Source organism: Acomys minous (assembly GCF_964271855.1).
Source record: "Acomys minous genome assembly, chromosome: 5".
NCBI classification, from domain to species: domain Eukaryota; kingdom Metazoa; phylum Chordata; class Mammalia; order Rodentia; family Muridae; genus Acomys; species Acomys minous.
Genome location: NC_140494.1, coordinates 110,524,594 through 110,547,883, shown reverse-complemented (window position 1 = coordinate 110,547,883; position 23,290 = coordinate 110,524,594). Strand labels below are relative to the sequence as shown.

Here is a 23,290-nt window from a genome sequence, read left to right as displayed (position 1 = left end):
GAAGGGAGAGCCAGAGGGCTGACCAGGTTAGCTACCACCCAGGCCCAAAGCCAGGGCTCTCTGAGTTGGCCCACACCAAAATCTGTATTATCTGCTAATGGTTGGGATGCATGAAGGGGCCAGTCCTGCTAGCCCAAAGCCGCAGGATCTCCATGACGCAGGACAGTAACAGAATAAGCAGAAGTCCCAGTGAGGATCCAGTACTGAGGAGTCAAAGAAGCCAGAGACCCTGAACCAGACCAATGACTCATTGCAATAAACATCTGCAAGTGAACATGACACACCAACATACTACAGCTTCCACAACAAAACATTTTTCTATGCTTTGTTTTTGTTTTTGGTGGTGGTGGTGGAGGGGGGCTGTGTGTGTGTGTGTGTGTGTGTGTGTTTGTGTGTGTGTGTGTGTATGTGTGTGTGTGTTTTGGAGGGGGAGGTAGCACAAGGGGATGGGGAAGATGAGTGGGACTAGAATGCATGACGTGAAACTCACAAAGAATCAACAAAAGGTTTTTATATTAAACACCTGGAAAACCTGACATCATTGTTTATAAATTATCACTTATTAAATCTGTTAACAAACAAACAAACACCTATCTTATTTTTCTCTCCCTGACAACTGCAAATGCTAGCAAGAACAAAAGAGTGCTCCAAACTGTTGAAACTGTTGAAGTCACAAACACAGAGATAATCGAACAAATATAAGATTAACTGCCAGAGAACTGGCCTGGACCAGCTTTAAGTCAGGATTACAAACTGTCCTATACTGCTAATTGTCTCATACAGTCCACAACCCTGGTCATACTTGACTCCGATCTAATAGTTAAAAAACATACATTTTGTGTAGTCTGACCTAGTGCCACCATATGCAGTAGCCCATGTGGTAAGTTAAAATGTTTTAGTAAATGGATCCTATTGACAGGAGACAAACATTATCATGAAGATCGGCAAAGAGAGTGAAATGCATCCTCATCAATACACAAAGCTGTCAGAAGCTGTTCTGTATCAGGTTTTTGTTATGGTTAGAGGTACACTCTGCTGTTGTTGCTATTGGTTGAGACAAGGTCTCAGTGAATAGCCCTGGCTGGCCAGGCACTGAGGCTGGCTTGTAACTCACAGACGTTCACCTGCACTTAAAGTTTTATGAGCAATTGGGTAGTAAGTGAAACAAAACAGGGCAGACAAACACTTCCCTGAAACTCACCTGAAGTGCAGAAAGAGCAACAGCACCACAGAGACATATAAGTGGATACACTGGGAAGAGAAATCGCTCCTCTTTATGAGGCTGGATAAAGAAAATTACAAACCAAATATACATTGGCGCCAAGGTAAGCCAATATGGGTGTCCTAAATTCTGAACTGCAAGACAGAAAACATTCCCTGTCATCACATGAGAAGAAAAGAATATATTTAGTTTCAATTTTTTAAATTTACATTTGATACTATGTCCTAGGACAGCCCATAAACTATTTCAGCTTAGGAATTTACTCCCATTCTAACACTATGGAGACACCAAGCAGAAGGAAACACACCCCTTGAGTTCCTTAAAGGGAGGTATGCTACGCTAGGTTGGGTCAAAACCCGAGGGAAGTACAGTTAATGGATACCAGAGCTTAATAAATTCTAGTTGGGTAAAGATAAAAAGCACGTTCTTTGTAATGTGCCCTGCCAGTAGTACTAAAGACTCCTCAAATTAGCCAAATCCACTTTTTAAGCAATCCTTTTATCCACACACCAATAGGTTTGTTCAAATGGGCATGCATAGTAAGAATTTTAGTGTTTTTAAAAACCCAGTTATGAAGCAGGGTGCAGTGGTGCACACCTGTAACCCCAGCACTCAGGAGGCAGAGGCAGGCAGATCAATGTGAGTTCGAGGCCAGCCTGGTCTACAAAAGGAGTCCAGGACAGTCAAGGCTACTCAGAGAAACCCTGTCTCAAAAAACCAAAAACCAAACAAACAAAAATATGTAAACATAATTTTCTTTAATCCCAGATGTGGGATATGGGGCTGCTTCAACTTGTCCACAGTGGCAGACTGTTTGCCTCCTGAGTGCTCTGGGAGGGCAGTTTAATTCTGGGGACTCTAGAGAGGGTAGAAAAAGACCAGAGCCCTAAGAGAGGGGACCTGGCTGTTCCTCCTGCTGGTTCCACTCCTGCTGCTGCTGTGGCTTGTTTGCTAAGACATTGATAGAGAGACAAGAAGAAGCTGGAGCTATCCTGACAAGATGAAGGTTGGACTTGCCCCAAGGAACTCAATGCCCCTCGTCAGTAGAAGTGGTAAAAAGGTCTCAACGCCTCCTTCTCCCCACTAAGCTGTCTCTCCTACCTGATGCTGTGGTGTTAAAGATTAGGGCAGAATAAGGGAGAAGGGAGGTGGAGGTTAAGAATCCAAATAAAATAGCCCAAAAAGGAGGCCTGCAAGTGGGCCCCAGAAGTGGGGTGTGGAATAAAATAGCAAAAGGAAGAAAGAAGAAAGAAAAAAAGAATGAAAGGAAGGAAGGAAGGAAGGAAGATAGAGTCAACAGGCATGGATAAGGGGGCGGGGAGTTCAATTCTTGAACCGTTTTCACCAAGCCCCAATCCAGTCTGCTACATTTTGTTTGTTGTCCATACTGGCTTCAAATGCCTCATTCTCTGGAGTGCCAGGATTACAGGAGCATTACCATGCTCAGTGACAGTGCTGCAGAGCAAACATAAAAGTACTCTAAAAGGAAGTTTCCTGGTCACATTCTCTTCTCCTTCTCTATAATGTGCATCTACTCTGAATCACAAAGTTGGAACCAACATGTACTTGAGGAATCTGGAAGGAAGGAAGGAAGGAAGGAGGGAAGGAAGGAAGGAGGGAAGGAAGGAAAGAGGGAAGGAAAGAAGGAAGGGAGAGAGGGAGGAAGGGAGGGAGGAAGGGAGGGAGGAAGGGAGGGAGGAAGGAAGGGAGGGAGGGAGGAAGGGAGGGAGGAAGGGAGGGAGGGAGGAAGGGAGGGAGGAAGGGAGGGAGGGAGGAAGGGAGGGAGGGAGGAAGGGAGGGAGGGAGGAAGGGAGGGAGGGAGGAAGGGAGGGAGGGAGGGAGGGAGGGAGGAAAGTAGGTAGTGGACACGGAGACCCAGGCAGCCACAGGGGAATTCCTGGCGTTAGGACAAGAGTACTGAGAGTAACTGGGTTGGCATTAATGACAACAAGAAGCGCATACAAAATGCTGGCGAAAGGTGGACAGAGAGCACCCCCTGCTGTTCATTATGTCTACAGCATGACAGGAAAGAGCCCTCCCCGCTGTCTGATCCTCAGAAGTAAACATTCCCATAGAAACTTGACAACCTGAGTTCAAGCCCCAGACCCCACAATGGAAACAGAACTGCCTCTATATGTGCCCTACACCTGGCTCTCCCACCTCCTCTCCCCTCACCCTCTCTTCTCCTCACCCCACAAATCATTTTCTAAGTCTTTTTAAATGAAGATTCCCTCACTGTCTAGACAGTGCACGCTTTGTAAACAGTAGCGAGAAAAGCAGAGTGGATGAGAAGGAAAAGATCAACCTCGGCCGTGCAAGTCCACCTGCGATGTCGCCAGCTAAATCTTTCCCAGTCTCATGAATTTCTGTCAGATCCATCTCTCCACCACTTGCGAAAACAGCAGCTGAGCAAGCAACATGACTAGCACACAGCAGAAGGCACCAGGAGCATCGCTCTCTGCTAAGTACACAGCTGCTGTCTCACCCCAGCTTCAGCATGCTTGCCTGCAGCGCAGATCACTGTGCACGGCTCTACAAGGGGGATGAGGGTTCAAACAGGCTGCTCTCTGAACCTTTTCCAAATGTCTCTGCTTCCCTGGTGACCAAAGAGTCACACTGAACTCCATCCCTTAAGACAGTGCTTCTCAACCTCCCTAACGCTGTGACCGTTAATACAATTCTGAGTGCTGTGGTGACCCCCGCCCCCACCATAGAATTCTATTGCTACTTCATAGACGTCACTTGGCTCCTGCTGGAAATTGTAATGTAAGTATCTAATATGCAGGATATCAGATATGTGACCTCCAAAGGGGTCGCAACCGGCGGGTTGAGAGCCACCGCCTAAGAGGATACAAAGCTCCATCTCATTTAATTTAAACAATTAATGAACCCGTAACATGGGTTTGAATAATCTATAAATACAGACTGAAATCTCAAGTTATTCAACCATTTCTATAGAGAAAATGGAGCCCCAAATAAGCACAATTTCTCACTATTTAACCTGCTACTTGCTTTCTCCTCCCCCAAAGCTAGCACATTTACGCCACTCACCGTGGAATCTCTGCAGCAGGTACTCCATAAGAAAAGTCAGCGGCAAGACCAGAAGAGCCAACGCAAAGGCAACATTGAAGTTCAGAAATCCATTGATCAAATAAAAATACCATGGTTCTGTACCTGAGGGAACAAGCAGGAAATCATTAGTGATGCCTTCCGCACCATAAGGTATCTGACCCTTGGTCTTTAACGTCAGCAGTACAGTACCAGCTGAATGAAAATCTACAGGCTGACACTTTCTGCAGGGATCAGCCACACACATGAGTGGAAGAGGAAGAAACAGATTGGTTAAGATGCCATGGACGAGAATCACTGGGTCTTAATTATTTCGCTTTATTCCCAACAACAGGAACCCGAGTCCATCTCCTCCTTCTCACAGAGGATGCAGAATTCCTCTCCACTGTGGTAACACAGTGCCACTGCACAAGCCCAGGCCCAGCCCTCAGCAGGGCCCAGACCTGCAAGAGCTTTCATATTGGACTCCCAGGCTCCAGAAGGAGAAACACGTTTCTCTTCTTCATTGCCCATTCTCAAGCATTGTTACAACAGCACCAACAACTCAAACAGACATTGACTGTACATACTCTCCAACGCCATACCCACATGGGACAAACACTTTCTCTAATATCAGTAGCTTAAGAGCAGAGCCACATGAAGCTAAAAACATCATAGGATCATTGCAATTTAACTCTGGTTTCAACATTCTGCAAACCAAATGATCAAAGCCAACAGATACACTCGCTTGAAGATATGCAGCTCCTTGAAAAGTTCAACTCCTATTTTATAGTCACACAAAGAGAGTACCATGTGTTTCATAAGAGGCAATACAGTTGAGAGGTAGGGTACTTGCCTAGCATGCACAAAGCCCTTAGTTCAATCCTCAGTAGAGCCAGATACATTACACACACACACACATACATGACTGTGTACATATTTAATAAAAGTCAATGGCTTAGTACAGTGTTTTGTGTGTGTTTGTGCAGGCGCATGTGTGTACAGGTGCCCATAAGAGGGAATCAGATCCCTAGAGCAGTGGTTCTCAACCTGGGTGCTGAATGACCCTTTCACAAGGTCACACATCAGATATCCTGAATATCAGATATTTACATTACGATTCATAACAGTAGCAGAATTAGTTATGAAGTAGCAATAAAAATAATTTTGTGAAGCCAGGTGTGGTGGTGCACACCTGTAATCCCAGAACTCTGGGGGCAGAGGCTGGTGGATCTCTGTGAGTTCGAGGCCAGCCTGGTCTACAAAGTAAGTCAAGGACAGCCAAGACTACAAGAGAAACCCAAAATAAAAAGCAATAACAGTAACTTTGTGGTTGGGGGTCACCACAACATAAAGAACCAAAGGGTTGCAGCGCTAGGAAGGTTGAGAACCGCTGCCCTAGAACCGTAGGCACCCGTGGCTGCAAGCTGCCTGACATGGTACCAGAAACCAAAAGTGCAAGGGTAGCCATCTCTCCAGCCTCCCCAGCATCACCCTGCCCCTACGGAGTCTCATCAAAGACCCAGGTCCTTCCCCAAACTCAAAGGATTCCAAGTGAAGCAAAACGGCTGAAACACAGTCTCATTCACTGTTTTAATTCTGTAACCTAAAATCCTTAAACCTGAGTGACAGGACATGCCCCTCCCTCCCCGCACACTTGGCTGTTTTCTGATCTGCTTTTCCCGCTGTATGATTACTTCAATCAGGCAGAGAATGGCAACACATGTGGGCTTAATCAACGCGTGTTACGACATCTGCCTTGCACCATAGCAATTTCCTGAAATCAGCATTGCTCAAAAGGATGATCAGGAGGCAGAGGAGCAGTCAGAAGAACCTGACATTTTGTAGCTTGCACGGTGAGATAAGGTCAGAAACTAAGACCAGAATGCTTGAGACACTTAGAAGAGTACGAGGGAAGAGGGCTCGCCCAGCACAGGTCCCTGTCCAACGGGGTGCCTCCTCTAGGGAAGGCTCAAAAAGACAACTAAGCGGTTACAATCAGACGTCCTGTGCCAAGTAGTTCACTCAGGACATCTTTAATCGTTCATTTTGTCCCCATTAATCCTGGGTTATATAAAACCTCTGGATGGTTGTATTTTCAAGACAGTAAATGTCTTCTCTGGGTTTTGAATAGTAATGCCTATTTTCTAAACTGAATCCTGTAATATCCAGCTTCCCAGGTTCCTGAGGGGTAAACCTTATCAGCCACTCTCCCCAGCAGCATGGAACAGGCAACCCTGGGCTCACTGTTGTTTTTCTTTTTCTTTTCTTTTTTCTTTTTTTTTCTTTTCTTTTTTTTTTTTTTTTTTTTTTTTTTTTTTTGTTGTTGTTGCTTGTTCTTTTGTTTTTGTGAGACAGGATTTCTCTGTGTAGCCCTGGCTGTCCTGGACTGGCCTCAAACTCAACAATCAGCCTGCCTCTGCCTCCCGAGTGCTGGGATTACAGGTGTGCACCACCAGGCCTGGTTTCACTGTATTTAACAAAAGTTGAAAATTCTGGGCCCGTGGAGAAAAGAGAATAGGCAGAGAAAATGGGGCTCTTATCTCTGCAGCCATGATGGAGGCTAACCATCAGGGAGAGAGGCTGTCTTCTCCCTGATACTTGCTGTATGGATGCTTTCTTGGTGAGCACCCTTTTTTCAAAGCAACTGTCTCTACCACAGATGACGATACCCTCTTCCTGTGTTATCATGGTGAGCTCATGAAACAAGTCCTCAGCTAGTCCATGGACATTTCCTAACAGGCAGACTTCCCTGAAGGATGAAGCAAACACTGGGGAACAGCCAAGACAGAAGAAAGGTCAAGCGACCAAAAAAAAAAAAAAAAGGCAAAAAGGCACACAAATGAATTTTGCTACTTGGTGTCCTCCAGTCCTGACGGCACACATGCCAAGGCAGAGTGTCAGCTTCTATCTCGGTGGCACTGTGCTGACACGCAGAAGGCGGCACTGCAAGGTGACAATGCAAGAACAACATGCTTCAGGTTGACAAGCTGAGCAGTGCGGGAACACAAGAGTACTCTCAGGGAAAGTGCAGCATTTCCTTCATGCACATGAGCTAAGGGAAGCTTCAAAGAGGCTGAATGAAGAAATGATGTTCATTGATCCATAGGCTGAAGGATGGGGAAACCTTTTTTTTAGAGGCCTGTAATATTTTTTTAACTTTTAAGGTCCCCTTTAATCTTATTATTGTTATTGTTGTTGTTTTGTTTTGTTTGTTTATTTTGGTTTTTCGAGACAGAGTTTATTTGTATAACAGCCCTGGCTGTCCTGGACTCACTTTATAGACCAGGCTGGCCTCAAACTCAGAGATCCGCCTGCCTCTGCCTCCTCCGTGCTGAGATTAAAGGCATGCGCCACCACACCCAGCTAAGACCTATAATTCTATACAACTGTGGGGTCTTACAAATGTCACATCAGCACTAAGACGCCAAGGTAACCAGGAGCAGAGGCTCCGGAACAACATTGCCTGCCAGTCAACTCTAAGCTTCACCCTTCAGCTTAAGAATGGAAACTGGTGGGACTTCAAACAAAGGAACTCGCTCCCCTTCACCTCTGAAACCTCCCCTCCGGCAACAGGAAGAATGGTGCTGAACCACGTGGACAGTCCACAGGATCCTGGCCCACGTGGCAAAGCTCCAGTCTGGAGAAAACCCACTGCTCTCTTTTCGGATGCTCCTCTTACACACGTGATCCTCCTCGTGAGCATCCACTCGCCAGAGAGCAACACCTGAGAACCGGAAATCCTACCACAGGCGAAAGTCAGGGCCAAGACCAACTCTTTCTTTGCTACTGTGCTAAATATTACATTCTGACCTCTGAGCCCATACAGATGTTTGGTCTAAGACTTTGTAGTTTTAGTCTACACTACTCTATATTTCCTAAATGCCAAGGTCTCATTCCTTTTTCTTTTCTTTTTTTTTTAAACCAAATTCTTCCTTTCTCAAGGGGGACTTGACAGAATACTCCCATGCGGCAGCTGTCAGTGTGTGTGTCACTCCATCATCCAAACCGGCCAGGGCTCCTGACCATCTTGCAGCCAACAGACACAGAAGTTCAAAAGGGCAACTTCTCAGCCGCTCTTTGAGTTGAGTCTTGCAAGCTCTCAGATTTCGGATTTACCTTATTTTATTATTTCATGTGTATGAGTGCTTCCTCTGCATGTAGCTCTGTGCACATGTGCGTGCATGGTGCCTGTGGAGGCCACCAGAAGGGAGCACGTCGCCTAGAACTAGACTTCCAATTGTGAGCCGCCATGTGGGAATCAAACCTGGGCCCCCTTCAAGAGCAGCAAATGCCGAGCTTTCTCTCCGCCCACCTCCATCCTCCTTTTTACAAGCTTATTCTGTAGCCTCGACGACCAAATCCCAGAGTTTTATAAAGAATACTTTCAATGGAGAAAAAAGCACAAGCTTATGGGAGTCAAAACCTCACCCCATTTCTGCTACTTTCTTAACCATTAGCATACTTTATACTATCTCAATTTCAGTTTCCTCATCAGGAAAATAAAGATAAACAACGCGTAGCTAGAATTTTTCTAACAAGAAGACGACAATGCATATGAAATTTCTGCCAGGTCATAGCTAACTCACCAAGCCTAAGGCATCACATTCACACCTTGCGGGGGGGGGGGGGGGCAGGGGATTTCCTTCCATTGGCTTTAAAAGAAAGGAGCTAACTCAGGTCTGAAATATATGCTACTTAGAGCTGGAGAGATGGCGCAGTGGCTAAGAGCACTTGCTGCTCTTCCAGAGGACCAGGGTTTAATTCCCAGCACCCACATCGGGCTGCTTACAATGGTCTGTTTCTCCAGCTCCATGGGATCTGCCACCCACTTCTGGCCTAGAAGGGGACCAGGCATTTACATGGTCACAGATGTACATGCAAGCAAAACACCCACACACACAAAGTAAAATTAAAAATGTTTAAAAACTATTTAAGCCAACAAACTATAAAGCACCCCTCTGATACCCAAAACAATAAAGAGTCTATCTATTTCCATGTTTACAATCTAACAGAGACTGAAGTCACCTGACAGCTGAAACGTTTAAATGTAAAATTCAACCTCTGCTTTAAGAACATTGGTTATAACCTAGGCTTTAGGCTGGGAACATAGGTCAGCAGTAGAGTCCAGTATGTGCCATCTACCCTGGCATCTAAAACAAACAAACAAGCCGATCGTAACCTTTCCTCCAGAGCAGCAGAGCAGCACACGTGTGAGCCCCGGTGTGGCGCCACCCCAGCATCCACAAGGCAGGCTCCGCTCCAGACTCACACTGATCCTGACTGCAGCAGAGGGACTTGTCCCTGTGACCTGCCTTCCCACACAGCAGACCATCTACTATATTATACAATGTTGGCAGCCTTATGAAGCAGCAAGCTTTGTGACATGAGAGCCAGGAGCTCAGTGGTAATTTATTCCGTGTTTCTTGAACTGAAGACTACTCATGGACCCAAAAAGGATAAACAGGCTTGCTGTGTTCTTATACATGAAGAACAACCATAAAAACATGGGCAAAAAGCTATCACCACAGTAAGCTTGATTTTCAGGTCAACTGAGCGCCCACCGTAGCTAATGAGGCACTTCAAACAGCAAGAATGCAAACTAGTGTCAAACCTTAACACGAAAGAGCTGCAGTTCCCACAGCAAGAGGCACCCTGCCTCTCTGACGACTTCCAACCCACAGAAGCTGGTTCCCGATACTGAACCAACGGACAGCCAGCAAGTATTCCGAGGTAATCTTCATGTGTTATTCTTATCTGGTATCGAGGAAAATCCCACGTCAGCACTCTGTCGGGTCCAATCACAGCAGCTCTAAGCCACAGTAATGAGGGTCCCGACCAGTGCTCTAGACATCACTGTCCCTCCCAACAGCCTGTCACTACAAACATATGATGTAAAGGAGTTCCCACTTCAAGCTAAGATAGGAGGATTATCTCTGCAAGAGGCATGCGGAAGCAAGGAGTTAACAACACTCTAAGAGAATGGAAAGAAGACTTTTTAAAAAAACTGTCAGCAGTTGTGGAGGCAGGAGGATGACCAGTTTGAGGCCTCTGGTCTACAGAGTGAGTTCCAGGGCAGCTAGGGCTACACAGAGAAACCCTGTCTCAAAAACAAAACAAAACTCAAGTACTGATCAGTTCTGGTCAGAGTAGAATCTGTGCTTCTGGATACTTCTATCAAGGAGTCCTTAAGGCCAGCTCCCTCCAAGACCACACAACGGCTTCCACGGCTGGTGAGACAATCCCTGCAGAGCCACCACTGAGAGCCTAACTAGCACTCTACAGCCAAAACAGCAAAGTTAAATTGAGTAAAATTAAAGCAGGTTTAGCCTTAGGACTCTAGGAGGAATGAACAGCAGATGCAAATGTCCAAGGAAAGACTGGACACAACCTACTGTGTCCCCAACCTACCACAAGGTCCTTGACAAGAAAGCGCCTACTACACTCAGAACATCGAGTTCTCTACTTTTCCTATGAGCCTGACTATTTCTAGAGCTATCAAAAGGGCTACCAAAAAACACACCAGTTGCATATTTTCTCAAAAAGTTTTATAAGGAACCCATATATAATGACCATTTATGAAAATGGAGAAGCCAGTTTTTCAAAATTAACACAAATTAACGCATTCACCTATAAAGAATGAATATATTTCACATTTAGTACATGTATATCGATTTTCACCATGCAGCCTGGACTGACTAGAGTCCAGTGAACTCTTATAAATAGTTTAAGACATGCAGACTTTCTCTGGCTGAAGGGAGACATCTAGAGGCTCCCAAAGCAAGCTTCTGGCTCAGCTGGCCATGTCGCCAAGCAAACACTAGACATAGAAACTTACCTGACATACAGAGGTAATGCCAACCTGATTCCTAACAAAGCCAGGAGAATACAAAGAATGCTCTGGAGAGACCTAGAAGATGGAAGAAAAAGGAACTACACTAATTTCCAGGGGGAAATTGGCTCATGTGGTACTTACTATCTGGACTGATCTAGAAAGCCTTTAACTTCCCTAAAGATGCCCTTAGAGGTCAAATAAAACGAGGCCGGGGTGGGTAAGAGAGGGAGGTACCATGCCAGGTGCAGTGGTGCACGCCTAGAATCCCAGCACTCGGGAGGCAGAGGCAGGAGGATCTCTGTGTCCAGGAAAGCCAAGGCTACACAGAGGAACCCTGTCTCGAAAAACAAAAAACAAACAAACAAAAAAAGAGATGGAGGAGCCAGGTACCTGGAGCCTGCACCCCAGAGAAATTGCAGGCGTCCAGTTTCTCTTCATCTTAAACTGGTTTTTCTCACCAATCTACTCACTGTCTTGCTAACTCAAGTCTCATTCGCTCACTTTGTCGATTTCCCAAACTTTCTTCCCTGAAGAAAAACTAACGCCAAATGTGCATACATAGAAAACACATGTAGGAGTATACTCCTAAAAGTGAGTTAGGCTACATGAAGACGATGGGATTATGTTTTTATTTTCTTTTTGTTGTTACATTTATTTTTCTGGTAATAGAAAGAAGTCTGGCTTTTTATTGTTGTTTCCTAAGATGGGGTCTCGTGTAGCCCAAGGTGGCCTCAAACTTGCCATGTAGCTAGCCTTGACCTGCTGCTCTTCCTGCCTCAACTCCCCAGTGCTGGACTACAGGCATGAGCCACTGCAACCAGCTCAAAGGTAGTCTATGATTAAAAAAATAAGCAGGTGTGGAAGTTCAATCCTGTAAACCTACCACATGGGAGACTGAGGCAGGAAGATTGCTACAAGTTTGAGGCCAGTTTGGGCTACAAAATGACCCCATGCATAATCAGCACGCCTCAAAGCTCTCTAAGTCTGGATCTAGGGATAGCGCTCAGCAGCACAGAGGGTCCGTGCTGACTCCCAGCCATGGAGACGCAGCAGCCAATGCGATGCTACCACTGTATTTGAGATAAACGCTCAGACAAGTAGAAAAGCACACAGCACAAAAGGCTGCATTTGGCCAGTGCATGCTGTTGTCCCCACAGTACTCAGAATGCAGGAGGAAGATCAGGAGTTCGAGGCCAACCTGAACTCCACCTGACGCCCAGAAAGAGGGAAGGAGGGAAGGAGGGAGAGGAAGAGAGAGGGTGGGGGGTATTTGATGAAATGAAAAAAAAAATTAAAATTATGGAACTCAGGTAAATTGAGCTGTTTTCTACGTTTTGCCCAATTTTTGTAAAGCCTTACCGTAAAGATCAGGTCCATGAGAAGTGAAGACATTATACAAGACAATGTTGAGCGGCGCAATCACCAACTTCCCGTAATAGTAGCTGTCAATGGCCACCACGGGCACCTAAGGCAGAAGGAAAAACAGCAGATGCAGTTTTCAAAATGCTCATGGAAAAACTTGGGAATAAAACTGAAAGGAGCTCCTGTTTGCTCCCCCACACATCAGAAGCTGCTGAGAACAGGAGGGCAAAACAAGAAAAAGAAAACTCACCAGGAAAAGAATCAGGGCCACCAGCGACCAGCGAAAGAAACTCTTCCACCTGTGTTTCATGGCCAGCGAGTCAAAGGCGATGGGTAAACTGTTCAACAGAGAAGCAAAGGCAGGCCTGACGTGCAGCACTAAATACTCTGGACGGAGCACACACCTTCACTGAGCTGAGAACAAACGGCTTCTCCCAGTGGCAGAGAAGAAAGGGAGCTGGTGTGTGACAAGCTGTCTTCTCAAAAGCAAGCAAACCTTTCCTAAGACCATCAGAGTTACACATGCCACAGATGAACAAGAAACACAAACACTAAGCTGCTAGACCAACTTGACACTGGTCTACATGTTTTGGACATGTAAGATAAATTCATTATAATGTACACTCTTATCCTATACCTACCACACATATAAATACTGACCTCTTTCACTTACGTGTGGGCAGGGAGTCTGCAGGCACACATGCCGTGGCATATGTCGAGGTCAGAAAATAACTTTGAAGAGTCAGTTCTGTCCTTTCCACATTTATGTGGAGTCCAAGGATCAAGCTCAGATCTCCAGATGTGCACAGCAAGTGTCCTTACCTGCTGAGCCAACTCTCAGCTGCTCTCCCCTTCCTTTTCTGAGACAGGGTCAGCCACAGAGCCTGGAGCTCATCAAGTCAGCCAGGCTAGCTGGCCAGCGCTCAGAAATTCACCATCTCCCCCAACACCAGGACTACAGAAGCACCACGCACCTGCCTTATAAGGGGGTACTGGGGATTGAACTTGAGTCCTCACGCTTGCATGCCATCATCCCCCCCAATCTCCAACAGCTCCTTTTACCTCATTAAATCTGCTTTGTTTATTGCTGTGCTGAGCTCTTATACCCACTAGGCTAACATTCTACCACTGAGCTATACCCTTTAGGTACTTTTTAAAATATGGAATCCTATATTTAAATAACCTTAACAACAACTAGACTATGTTTTAAGATTTATTTTTTAATTATGTGTATAATATGTATTTGTGTATGTGAGTGCCAGTGCCTGCAAAGTCCAGAAGAGGGTGTCAGATCCCCTGGAACTGTAGTTATAGGCAACTGTGAGCCGCCCGACATGGATACTGGGGACCAAACCCGAGTTCTCTGCAAGGGCAACATGAATCATTTGGCTCCGCAGTTAAGAGTACTGTCTGCTCTTCCAGAAGTCCTGAGTTCAATTCCCAGCAGTCACAGGGGGGCTCACAACCATCTATAGTGGGATGTGATGTCCTCTTCTGTCATGCAAGCACAAATGCAAATAGAGCACTCATAAACATATATAAATGTTAAAAAAAAAAAGTGGAAACAGTACAGAAGGAAGTAGAGGCACAATTAAACTAAGGGGAAGATGCTGAAGCAAGAAAGGAGAAGGGAGGGTGCAGTGGTTAAGAGCGTGGGCTGCTCTTCCAGAGGACCCACGTGGCAGCTCAGTTCCAGGGAATCTCATGCCTTTTCCTGGCCTCCAGGACCACTGCGTACATGTGATGCACAGACATATATGCACTCCTTGAGCATAAAAAAAATTTTTTTAAGAGAGAAAGACAGACAAAAGGAAACATTTCAATCATGGGTGACAAGGAAGATGCACAGCGCAGAATGGAGCAGTGAGAGAAAACATCAGCAAGCTTTAAAAGAGAGAAAGGAAATGAGCAAGAGAAGGAGAGGGACAGAGTTCAACACAGGAGATAGGACTGAAACGCAGTGCATACACATATGAAAATGCCACAGTGAACCCCGGTATGTATAATTAATATATGCTACTAAAGCATTCCAAAAGGCAAGCATCCTATGGGGGCTGGAGAGATGGCTCAGTGGTTAGAAGCACTGGCTGCTCTTCCGGAGCACCCAGGTTCAGTTCCCAGCACCCACATGGCAGCTCACAACCGTAGCTCAAGTTCCAGTGGACCCGACTCCCTCACACAGACATTCATGTAGGCCAAACACCAAATGTACATTAAAAACAAATATTTTTTAAAAGCAAGCATAATATTTAAGAGAAATTACCCAAATCTTAGTGTCTATATTCTAACTTATAATACTAATTTGTATTTTCTTGTAGAGTTGTAGAATTTAGAAATAAAAATCTGTGGACAGTTCCCTAAGGCTACTGATGCCTCACAATCAGCAAAAGCTTAGTAGTCATTATCCCACTAGAACAGGTCACACGAATAAATAATAAGAACAATATAGTTTTGTTCCCCAGAGTCTTGGCCAACCAACCAGATTTCTTTAACTTCAAGTGCGGCCTGGGCAATCTGCATCCGCTCCGACCTTAGGGTTGACCTAGTGACGCCCAGTGATATGCAGGCAGAGAAATGATGCTGGTTTCTTACCCCAGGGCTGCACTGAATGGCCACCCTACAATAGCCCCGGCTGCCACTCCCAGCACAGCAATGGGCGTCTTGTCCATATACCAGCCAGTCATGGCGATCAACGTCGTGTACATGCAGAAGCTGCTAGGAAGGAATGCTGCAAGAGGAAAGAAATGAGAGGAAGGAAACAAGACTGAGGTTAGATGCTGAGTTTTAAAACTTCGCCTGCACTGCGAAATGCCAATAGTTATGAACATCTTTTAGAAGAACACCCTCTTAGGAACAAGCAGAAAGGCTGGAGATATGGCCCAGATGATAAGAGTGCTTGCCTCAAAAACACAAGGCCCTGGGTTCAATTCTAAGGACTACGAAAAAACTGGGCATGGTGGTGCACACCTATAATCCCAGCCCTCAGAAGGTCAACGGTGTCCTCAGCTGTACAAGTCTGAGGCCACATGAGATCCTGTGTAGAAAGAAATATACAAAGAGAGGGAGTGAGAGGGGGAAATGGGCATTCAGACAGCCTTGTTTTTCAAACAACAAAATGCACTGATTTTCAGTTTCTCACACCTGTTTTTCAAGTACACACAACGCCCTAAATTGCATAATACTATCCAGGCCAGTCCTTTTCTGGCCCACACCTAGATGTAAAGCTTACAAAAATCCAGTTTTCCCAGGAACCGTAGACTTATTTCCATGCAAGGAACATGAGTCAAAAGACTTGGAGCCTTTGCAGATGACATGCTGGTTCCGGCGTGCGCTAAGACATCCTGGTCCACAGCTATCCCCCACAAGGATTCCAGGAAGCCCTCTCAAGGCTCACAGCTATATTCCGGCCTTGGCATAGGCCCTTAATTATTACACCTACCATAACCTTGTCATGTACGCAATTGTCTGAACACACTCAGGGCCTTTGCAACAATAGCAAAATACTAACAACTCTAAACAAAAACGTGGCTTCCTATGCTTCAGAAGGCCCATTCCTGGAGCAGAAACACCAGTGACTCTAACAAGAACTACAGTGACTAGGGCACCGAGATTCCAGACACCCACAAGGGTCTGCTTCAAAGGCTCTACAGCAAAACCTCTGAACTCATGACGTCGTAAAACTAGTAACTCAAAGGAAGCTCCCCACACATACAAATCTGCTTCTGGATTAACAAAGAGAGTGAAATATAATGCACGCGAGATGCATCTTTCACAGACAGATGCTAAACAATACTGATGTCAACTCCAACCGCCAACGCAGAGTACAAAAGAGCAGAAAGATCTGAGGGCTCATCTAGTCTTGATGAAGCATACGTTTATTATGGCAGATCTCAAAGCTGGTCTGGGGTGGAGCTCAGAGGTCCCTGTAGAACAACATTCAGTTTGATATGTCCAGTGAAGAAAACGCTAACCATGTAACTTTGTACAAGGTACTATTTTTATGTATTTACTGTACATACTAGATTCTTCATTATATATGCATAAACCAAAGTTGAAATAATTATACTTAGCAGGATAATCTTTCTGGAGACTTGAGAATAACCTATTTTCTGCAGCAGTCTGCCTTAGCTTAGTCCACACAACCTAAGTGTTCACAGACAGCGCAGCTGGAGAGCTACCAGCCTTACATCAACTTTTTAGTCTAGTATCTAGAAGCTAACTGTAAAAGTAAAAGCCTGCCAGGCGCAGTGGCGCACGCCTTTAACCCCAGCACTCAGGAGGCAGAAATAGGTGGATCTCAGTGAGTTTGAGGCCAGCATGATCTACAAAGAGATTTCCATGGCAGCCAGGGCTGTTACACAGAGAAACTGTCTCAAATAACCAAAAATAAACAAACAAATGACCAAATACCCAACAGATGCAACCTCTTTTTTTTTTTTTTTTTTAATATAAATGTTACATTCTTAGTGTTTTGGCTATTTGTACTTGACAGCCTTGAAAAAGACGTCTTTCCTATCTTGGTGCATCTAAGTTTCTGAATGTAACTCAATCTCCATCACATATTGTCATTATCAACTTAGAACACCTATCTAGACCTAAAAACATCTTAACCCCTGAACAACTAAGCTTCATTGTAAAACTAAGTACCTGGTCTTCAACTCCCTCAGAGGCTTGAGAAGGAGTAAACTTGATTAGCTGAGTATGCCGGGAGTGCAGGTTAGTAGCTTTCCAAATGAAAAAATGAGAGAGACAGTTTTCTACCTGAAAAGTCACCCAAAACTCTTTCTTATGCTGGGAGCATCATCTTTAGCCTTCTGGCCCATTATATCTGACAGACATATTTATGAAGCAGGAACTACTGAGGACTTGCTTACTCTGTCTTGGCAGAGTTTGGCCGTCAACTCTGCCTACATCCAAGCTTGCCCTTTTTTAAGGCAGAATTCTGTCTGTGGTAGAAATGAGGACATTTTGCCCAGTGGCTACTTTGCTACATTTGAAGCCATCTCCATAAGGAGGTTCTTTGATGCTCATCATCTTCTTTGAGGTAGGCTGGGTGTTGCCAGGAGTTAACCTGTCTCATTGTCAATGAATCTTTAAAGTAATAAAAACCTTTTAAATGCTATATTCTGCATGTCTCTGGTGCTTTTGAAGACCTTGTCTTTCTATAGAGTCATATCTATCTGATGTATATTTTTGTGATAAAAATAGACTAGCAATTGACATGATTATGATTTAATATACTAACATTTAATTTGTATAACTTATTTCTCCTCAACAGCTTGATAGCACTTCAAAGCGTTGGAAGTAAACCTTGTATTATAATTGAGTTATATGGGTATAATAACTCAGAGTAGAAATATATATATATATATATATATATATATATATATATATATATATATATATATAATGTTTGTGAAGAATAATCTTACATTTGAATTCCATACCACTGTATCTAGAACTTTTTTGCATCTATATACAAAATTCTATATCAGTGAATTAAAAATATGTTATGAGTGACAACTGAGGATGAGGGAGGGGGCTATAATCAGGATGTGAAGAATTCAAACTGCAGAACAAGCAGGTAACTTATATTGCTAATCCCACTATATGGGAATAGCTCTGAGACGGGCTGGGTCATGAATGTCTAGGCACAGACAGTGCTTCTTGTTGGCTACAGAACCCCTATGAATTACTATTAGATGCCATTCTTCATATGGCATGAATGAAGATTTACAGATGTCTTCTTTTCCTGCTCATACAAAGAGCAGAAATCAGCCTTAATTGTTCCATGCATCACACACACCTTTTATACACTTATAATTTTAGGACTGTATAATGCTTGTGAGAAATTCTATGCTTTCAGAACAAAAGAACCAGGCACTGACATTGGATCAGACCTGACAGGATGCATTCCTCACAGCATCCTGGATGGACACTGACATTTGGAGAAGGTGGTTGAAAAGAAAGAAGGGGGAATATGGAAATGTACAGGGAAGATAGAACAAAAAGTAGATCAGTGAATCTACTCAACTTAATGCCTCAAGTGTCACTCACAAGAGATGCAAATAACAGGCAGAAAACAACACCAAACAAAACTATGTTCTTCCCTCTAGTGGCCAAGAAAGGAAGTGAGCGGTCAGTAAACAGAACTGAAAGGATCCTAAATCAATCAGTCCGGGTTAAGAAGATAATGTGGTGCTCATTATCTTCTTTGAGGTAGGCTGGGTGTTGCCAGGAGTTAATCTGTCTCATTGTAAATGTATCTTTGAAACAATAAAAACATCTTTAAATGCCATACTCTGTAGGTCTCTGAGGTTTAAGACTTTACCTATTTTATATTATCTTTCTATAGAAGCATATCTGTTACACCTAGGATATATATTCTTGTGATAAAAATAGACTAGTAATTGATATGACCATGATTTGATCAACTAACAATTAACTTGTATAACTTACTTATCCTAAACAGCCTACGACAGCACTTTCAAAGGACTGGACGTAAGCCTAGCATTACATGGCGATGGCTTCAAATGTGGCAAATTAGCCACTGGGTTTCTACCACAGACAGAATTCTGCCTAAAAATGGACAAACCTGGATGCAGGCAGGGTCAGTGGCCAAACTCTGGCAAGACAAGCTAAGCAAGTCTTCAATAGTTCCTGCCTCACAAATATGTCTGTCAGATATATTGGGCCAGAAGGCTGAAGATGATACTCCAACGTTATAGAGAGTTTTGGGAGACTGTTCAGGTAGCAAACTGTCTCTGTCATCTTCTCATTTGGGAAGCTGCTAACCTGCATGCCCTGTTTACTCAGGTATTTAATTTTACTCCTTCTCAAGTCTCTGACGGGGCTGAAGACCAGATAGTTTAGTTTTACAATTAAGCTTAGTTGTTTAGAGGTTAAGATGTTTTTAAGTCTAGATAGATGTTTTAAGTTGATAATGACAAGATATGATAGATATTGATTTACATTCAGAATTTTAGACTCACCAAATAGGAAAGATGTTTTCTTCAAGGCTGCCAAATACAAATAGCCAAAACACTATGAATATAACATATATGTAATTCCTGATTGTTTCAAGACACTTCTTGCTGTAGGCAGTTTGTTGTAGATATGTGTAATAATATAAATGTATATGTAAAAAATATTTAATAAAAAAATTAAGCGGGGTGGTGGTGGCGCACGCCTTTAATCCCAGTACTTGGGAGGCAGAGGCAGGTGGATCGTGTGAGTTTGAGGCCAGCCTGGTCTACAAAGTGAGTCCAGGACAGCCAAAGCTACACAGAGAAACCCTGTCTCGAAAAACTAAAATAAATAAATAAAATAAAATAAATAAATAAAAATTAAAAAAGAAAGATAATGCAGACCCCTACACATATGCAGCAGATGTGCAGTGTAGTCAACATGCAGGTCCCTAACAGTGGGAGCAGGGGCTCTGATGCCTGCCTCTAGATGCCTGTCCCCTAGCTGAGCTGCATTGTCAGGCCTCAGCGGGAGAGAATGTGCTTAGTCCTGCTATGACTTCAAGTGCCAGGGTGAGTTGGTACCCCTCAGGGGGGGGCCTACTCTTGGGGGGAATAAGGGAGGGGCACGTGAGGATGGGAGCAGAAAGAGAGGGAAGGGCTGGGATCAGGCTATAAAGTGATTAAATAAGTAAAAAGAAAAAAAAAAGGAAGATAATGCACATAGTGACAACTTGCCAAATACTTATGAAAATAGAAGCTGGTGGGACAAATGCGTCCTTTCAGCAATACAATACAGCAAGGTAAGCCTGCTACCCGCTTGCCTGTCCCTTTACTTACCAGATGATGAACAGAACATTCCAGTGCTGAGCACCAAGAAGGCCAGCATCATTCGACTCACATGCAGCCCAAATTTCTTGCACACAGCCCTGGAAGAAAGATAAAGGTCATGAATACTGTGGACACGAAGAGACGGACACTGAAAAGCAAAGAAGAAATGGAGGCCTGTGTGAGAAATGACACTGAAGAGCTAATGTCAAATATAGAACTGTCTAGAGTCATTAGAAATTCCATGTGTACCAGAAACTCAGGCCTCTTACGCCTGGCACAGAAAAACAAAGGTCCTTACTTCAGAGGAAACTCATTAGGAACTTCATGTGCCTAACAGACAGCTTCTTACTCTTGGCACAGAAGAAAAGCTTCTTCTTTAAGAAGAGCTCCATAGTTAAAAGTATATAGGGAAACAGCATGATATGGTGAGAAATAACCAACCTCAGGTTCGGGCAGTTTCAAATTCTGGCCCTGCCATTTACCAGCAGTGGCTAGCTCTGTAATCTGCAAGACACCACATCTGTAGGACAAGAACAGCAACCACCCCTACATACAGTTTATGTGAGGGTTAATGCTGAAAAAACACTTAGTAAAGTGCCTAGCACGAAACTGTTCAGTAAGTGGTCGTTCTCAACACAGATGATATAAAAGCAGAGGGGGGATGGCAGGGCGGTGGTGGCGCACACCTTTAATCCCAGCACTCTGGAGGCAGAGGCAGGCAGATCTCTGTGAGTTCAAGGCCAGCCTGGTCTACAAAGTGAGTCCAGGACAGCCAGGGCTACACAGAGAAACCCTGTCTCAAAAAATGAAACCGAAACAAAAGCAGAGAGGGATAATACAAGTGCTTAAAGATTTAAGCCGTGGGGGGGAGGGGAGATGAAGAAGATGAGGCGTGCATGCCTGTGATCCGAGCACTCGGGGAGGCAGAGGTTGGAGGATCTCTGAGTTTGAGGCCAGCCTGGTCTACAGCCAAGGCTACACAAAGAAATCCTGTCTCAAAAATGGAAGAGGCAGGGAGAACTAAAAATGTATGAAAAACTCTATGGAAGCCTACTACTCTGCCAGCTAATCAAAATATATCATTCCTTTTTTTTTTTTTTAAATAAGGATTTAACAGAGGTATCCTGCATGAGCAGACAATGCTGTTCCCAAAAGACATGGATTATTAAATGAAAATACCAACACCAGGCATGGGACACTTCCCTATGAGTTCTATTTTTACTGGAGGGTGCTGGGAATTGAACCCAGGACCTCTCAAAGAGCAGCTAGTGCTCTTAACTGTGGAGCCATTTCTCAAGCCCTAGGTCTGAGTGTCTTTTAATATATCAAGGCACTATTAAATTTTTTAGGTGTTACATTTTAAATGGGCAGCTATTTTATTGTTAGAATACTTAAATGCTTAATGGAATCATTAATAGGCAATCAACTGAGAGCTACTTGGTCTGAGGCACTGTACTGAGTGCAAACACTAGGAACAGTCTCCCATGAGCTCACTCTAGGGAAAAAGTGAACCAATCCTCCACTTAGAGCCAAAACTAAGGCCCCACTAAATCCTGCTGGACCAGTGAGGCACGTACTGCAAACATCAGCATCTGCCAAGGCGAACAGAATCAAGCCTCTTCCTCAGTTGCTTTTCAGACATGTTGTGTACCCTTCAGCCAGCACACCAGGAGGCAGAGGGGCAGCTGTGTGAGCTGTCAGCTACTATAGAGCCCAGGCAGAGGGACAGCTGTGTGAGCTGCCAGCTACTATAGAGCCCAGGCAGAGGGGCAGCTGTGTGAGCTGCCAGCTACAGGGCCCAGGCAGAGGGGCAGCTGCCTGAGCTGTCAGATCACCGCACTAGAGGGCCCAGTACTTCTGAATGCAGATACTCACTTATAAAAGTAAAGTTCACAAATACAGCTCACAAAAGCCAGGAGACATCTCAAAAAGTAGAAAACAAGAATCTGAAAGAAACCCAGAGTGAAAAAACAGAGGTTAACAAGGGGCCACCGCTGGTGAGGATGAAAGGCCTCATTTGTGGTCAGTGAACTGTACTGTGAACCGGTACAATATCCTGAAAAGCCGTATTTATTGAGAATCACACAAATTTTCAAATCCCCAGACTCGGTGTACCTACTTTTACTGTAAGAGAGGTAGGAGCCTCCAGGCATTAAAAACACCTATTGCAGCATTATTTAGTAAAGACTACAAAATATCCAATTATAAATAAATATACAACTATTCATGCCATATCTATGTCAGAGAGAATACTGAACAAACGTCAACACTCAGGGTAGCAAAGATGGGAAACACCTTGATATGTTGCTCATTTGCTGCTCACTCACCACGTCCTCTCCTTCTCCCTCCCGCTCCCCTTCTAAGCCAGGGTCTCACACTGTAGCTCAGGCTATGCTGGAACTCACTGTGGATCCCACGACAACGTCAAACCTGTAACGATCCTCTTCTCTCAGCCTCCCAAGTGCTAAGACTGTGCATATAAGCTGCCTCGCCCAACTAGACAGCACCTGCCAAACAGCCACTATGCTTTAAATACTGATTATTTATAAAATAACTAGCATTACAGCTATGGAACTACATCAATATGAAAGGCTAGAAAGACACACAATGGGAAGAGGAGATGTGACAGCTACTGGGATTGAGATGTTTTAACTCCTAGCTCCTAAGTGTCTAATACGGGTTAATCAATTCTATAATGGCCTACGTTTAATACAAATATAACTAGAAGAGTTATATTGACTAGGTTTTAAGACTTACTTTTTAAATTTTATGTATTTCTGAGTGTTTCGCCTGCATGTGTATCTGTGCACCCTTCCATGCAGTGCCCAAGGAAACCAGAAGAGGGCATCAGATCCCCTGGAACTGCAGTTAGAGATGGTCTTGAATGCAGGTCCTCCGGAAGAGCATCCAATGCTCTTAAACTCACTGAGCCACCCCTCAGCCCCTTGACTAACTTCCCTGATTTGGGGCTACAGGCATGACTGCACAACTATGAGTGCATGCTATACAAGCAAGAAGCCATGGACT

General features: G+C 44.3%; 1 protein-coding gene across 3 annotated transcripts in view; it reads right to left on the bottom strand.

Annotated features, from left to right (window-relative positions):
• ALG9 (ALG9 alpha-1,2-mannosyltransferase) overlaps positions 1-23,290 on the bottom strand; it is a 66,076-nt gene that overhangs the window by 37,513 nt on the left and 5,273 nt on the right. Inside the window, exons 4-10 of one of the 3 annotated variants that reach the window (XM_084782080.1) lie at positions 22,139-22,209; positions 20,273-20,361; positions 15,060-15,195; positions 12,718-12,805; positions 12,465-12,570; positions 4,274-4,396; positions 1,202-1,356 (exon numbers count right to left, since the gene is read on the bottom strand). In XM_084782080.1, the coding sequence (XP_084638206.1) occupies positions 1,202-1,356; positions 4,274-4,396; positions 12,465-12,570; positions 12,718-12,805; positions 15,060-15,195; positions 20,273-20,361; positions 22,139-22,209 (768 nt within the window). Of the gene's footprint in view, positions 1-1,201; positions 1,378-4,273; positions 4,397-12,464; positions 12,571-12,717; positions 12,806-15,059; positions 15,196-20,272; positions 20,362-22,138; positions 22,210-23,290 lie in introns of all 3 variants that reach the window. The other 2 variants (XM_084782081.1, XM_084782082.1) reach the window with 2 other exon arrangements.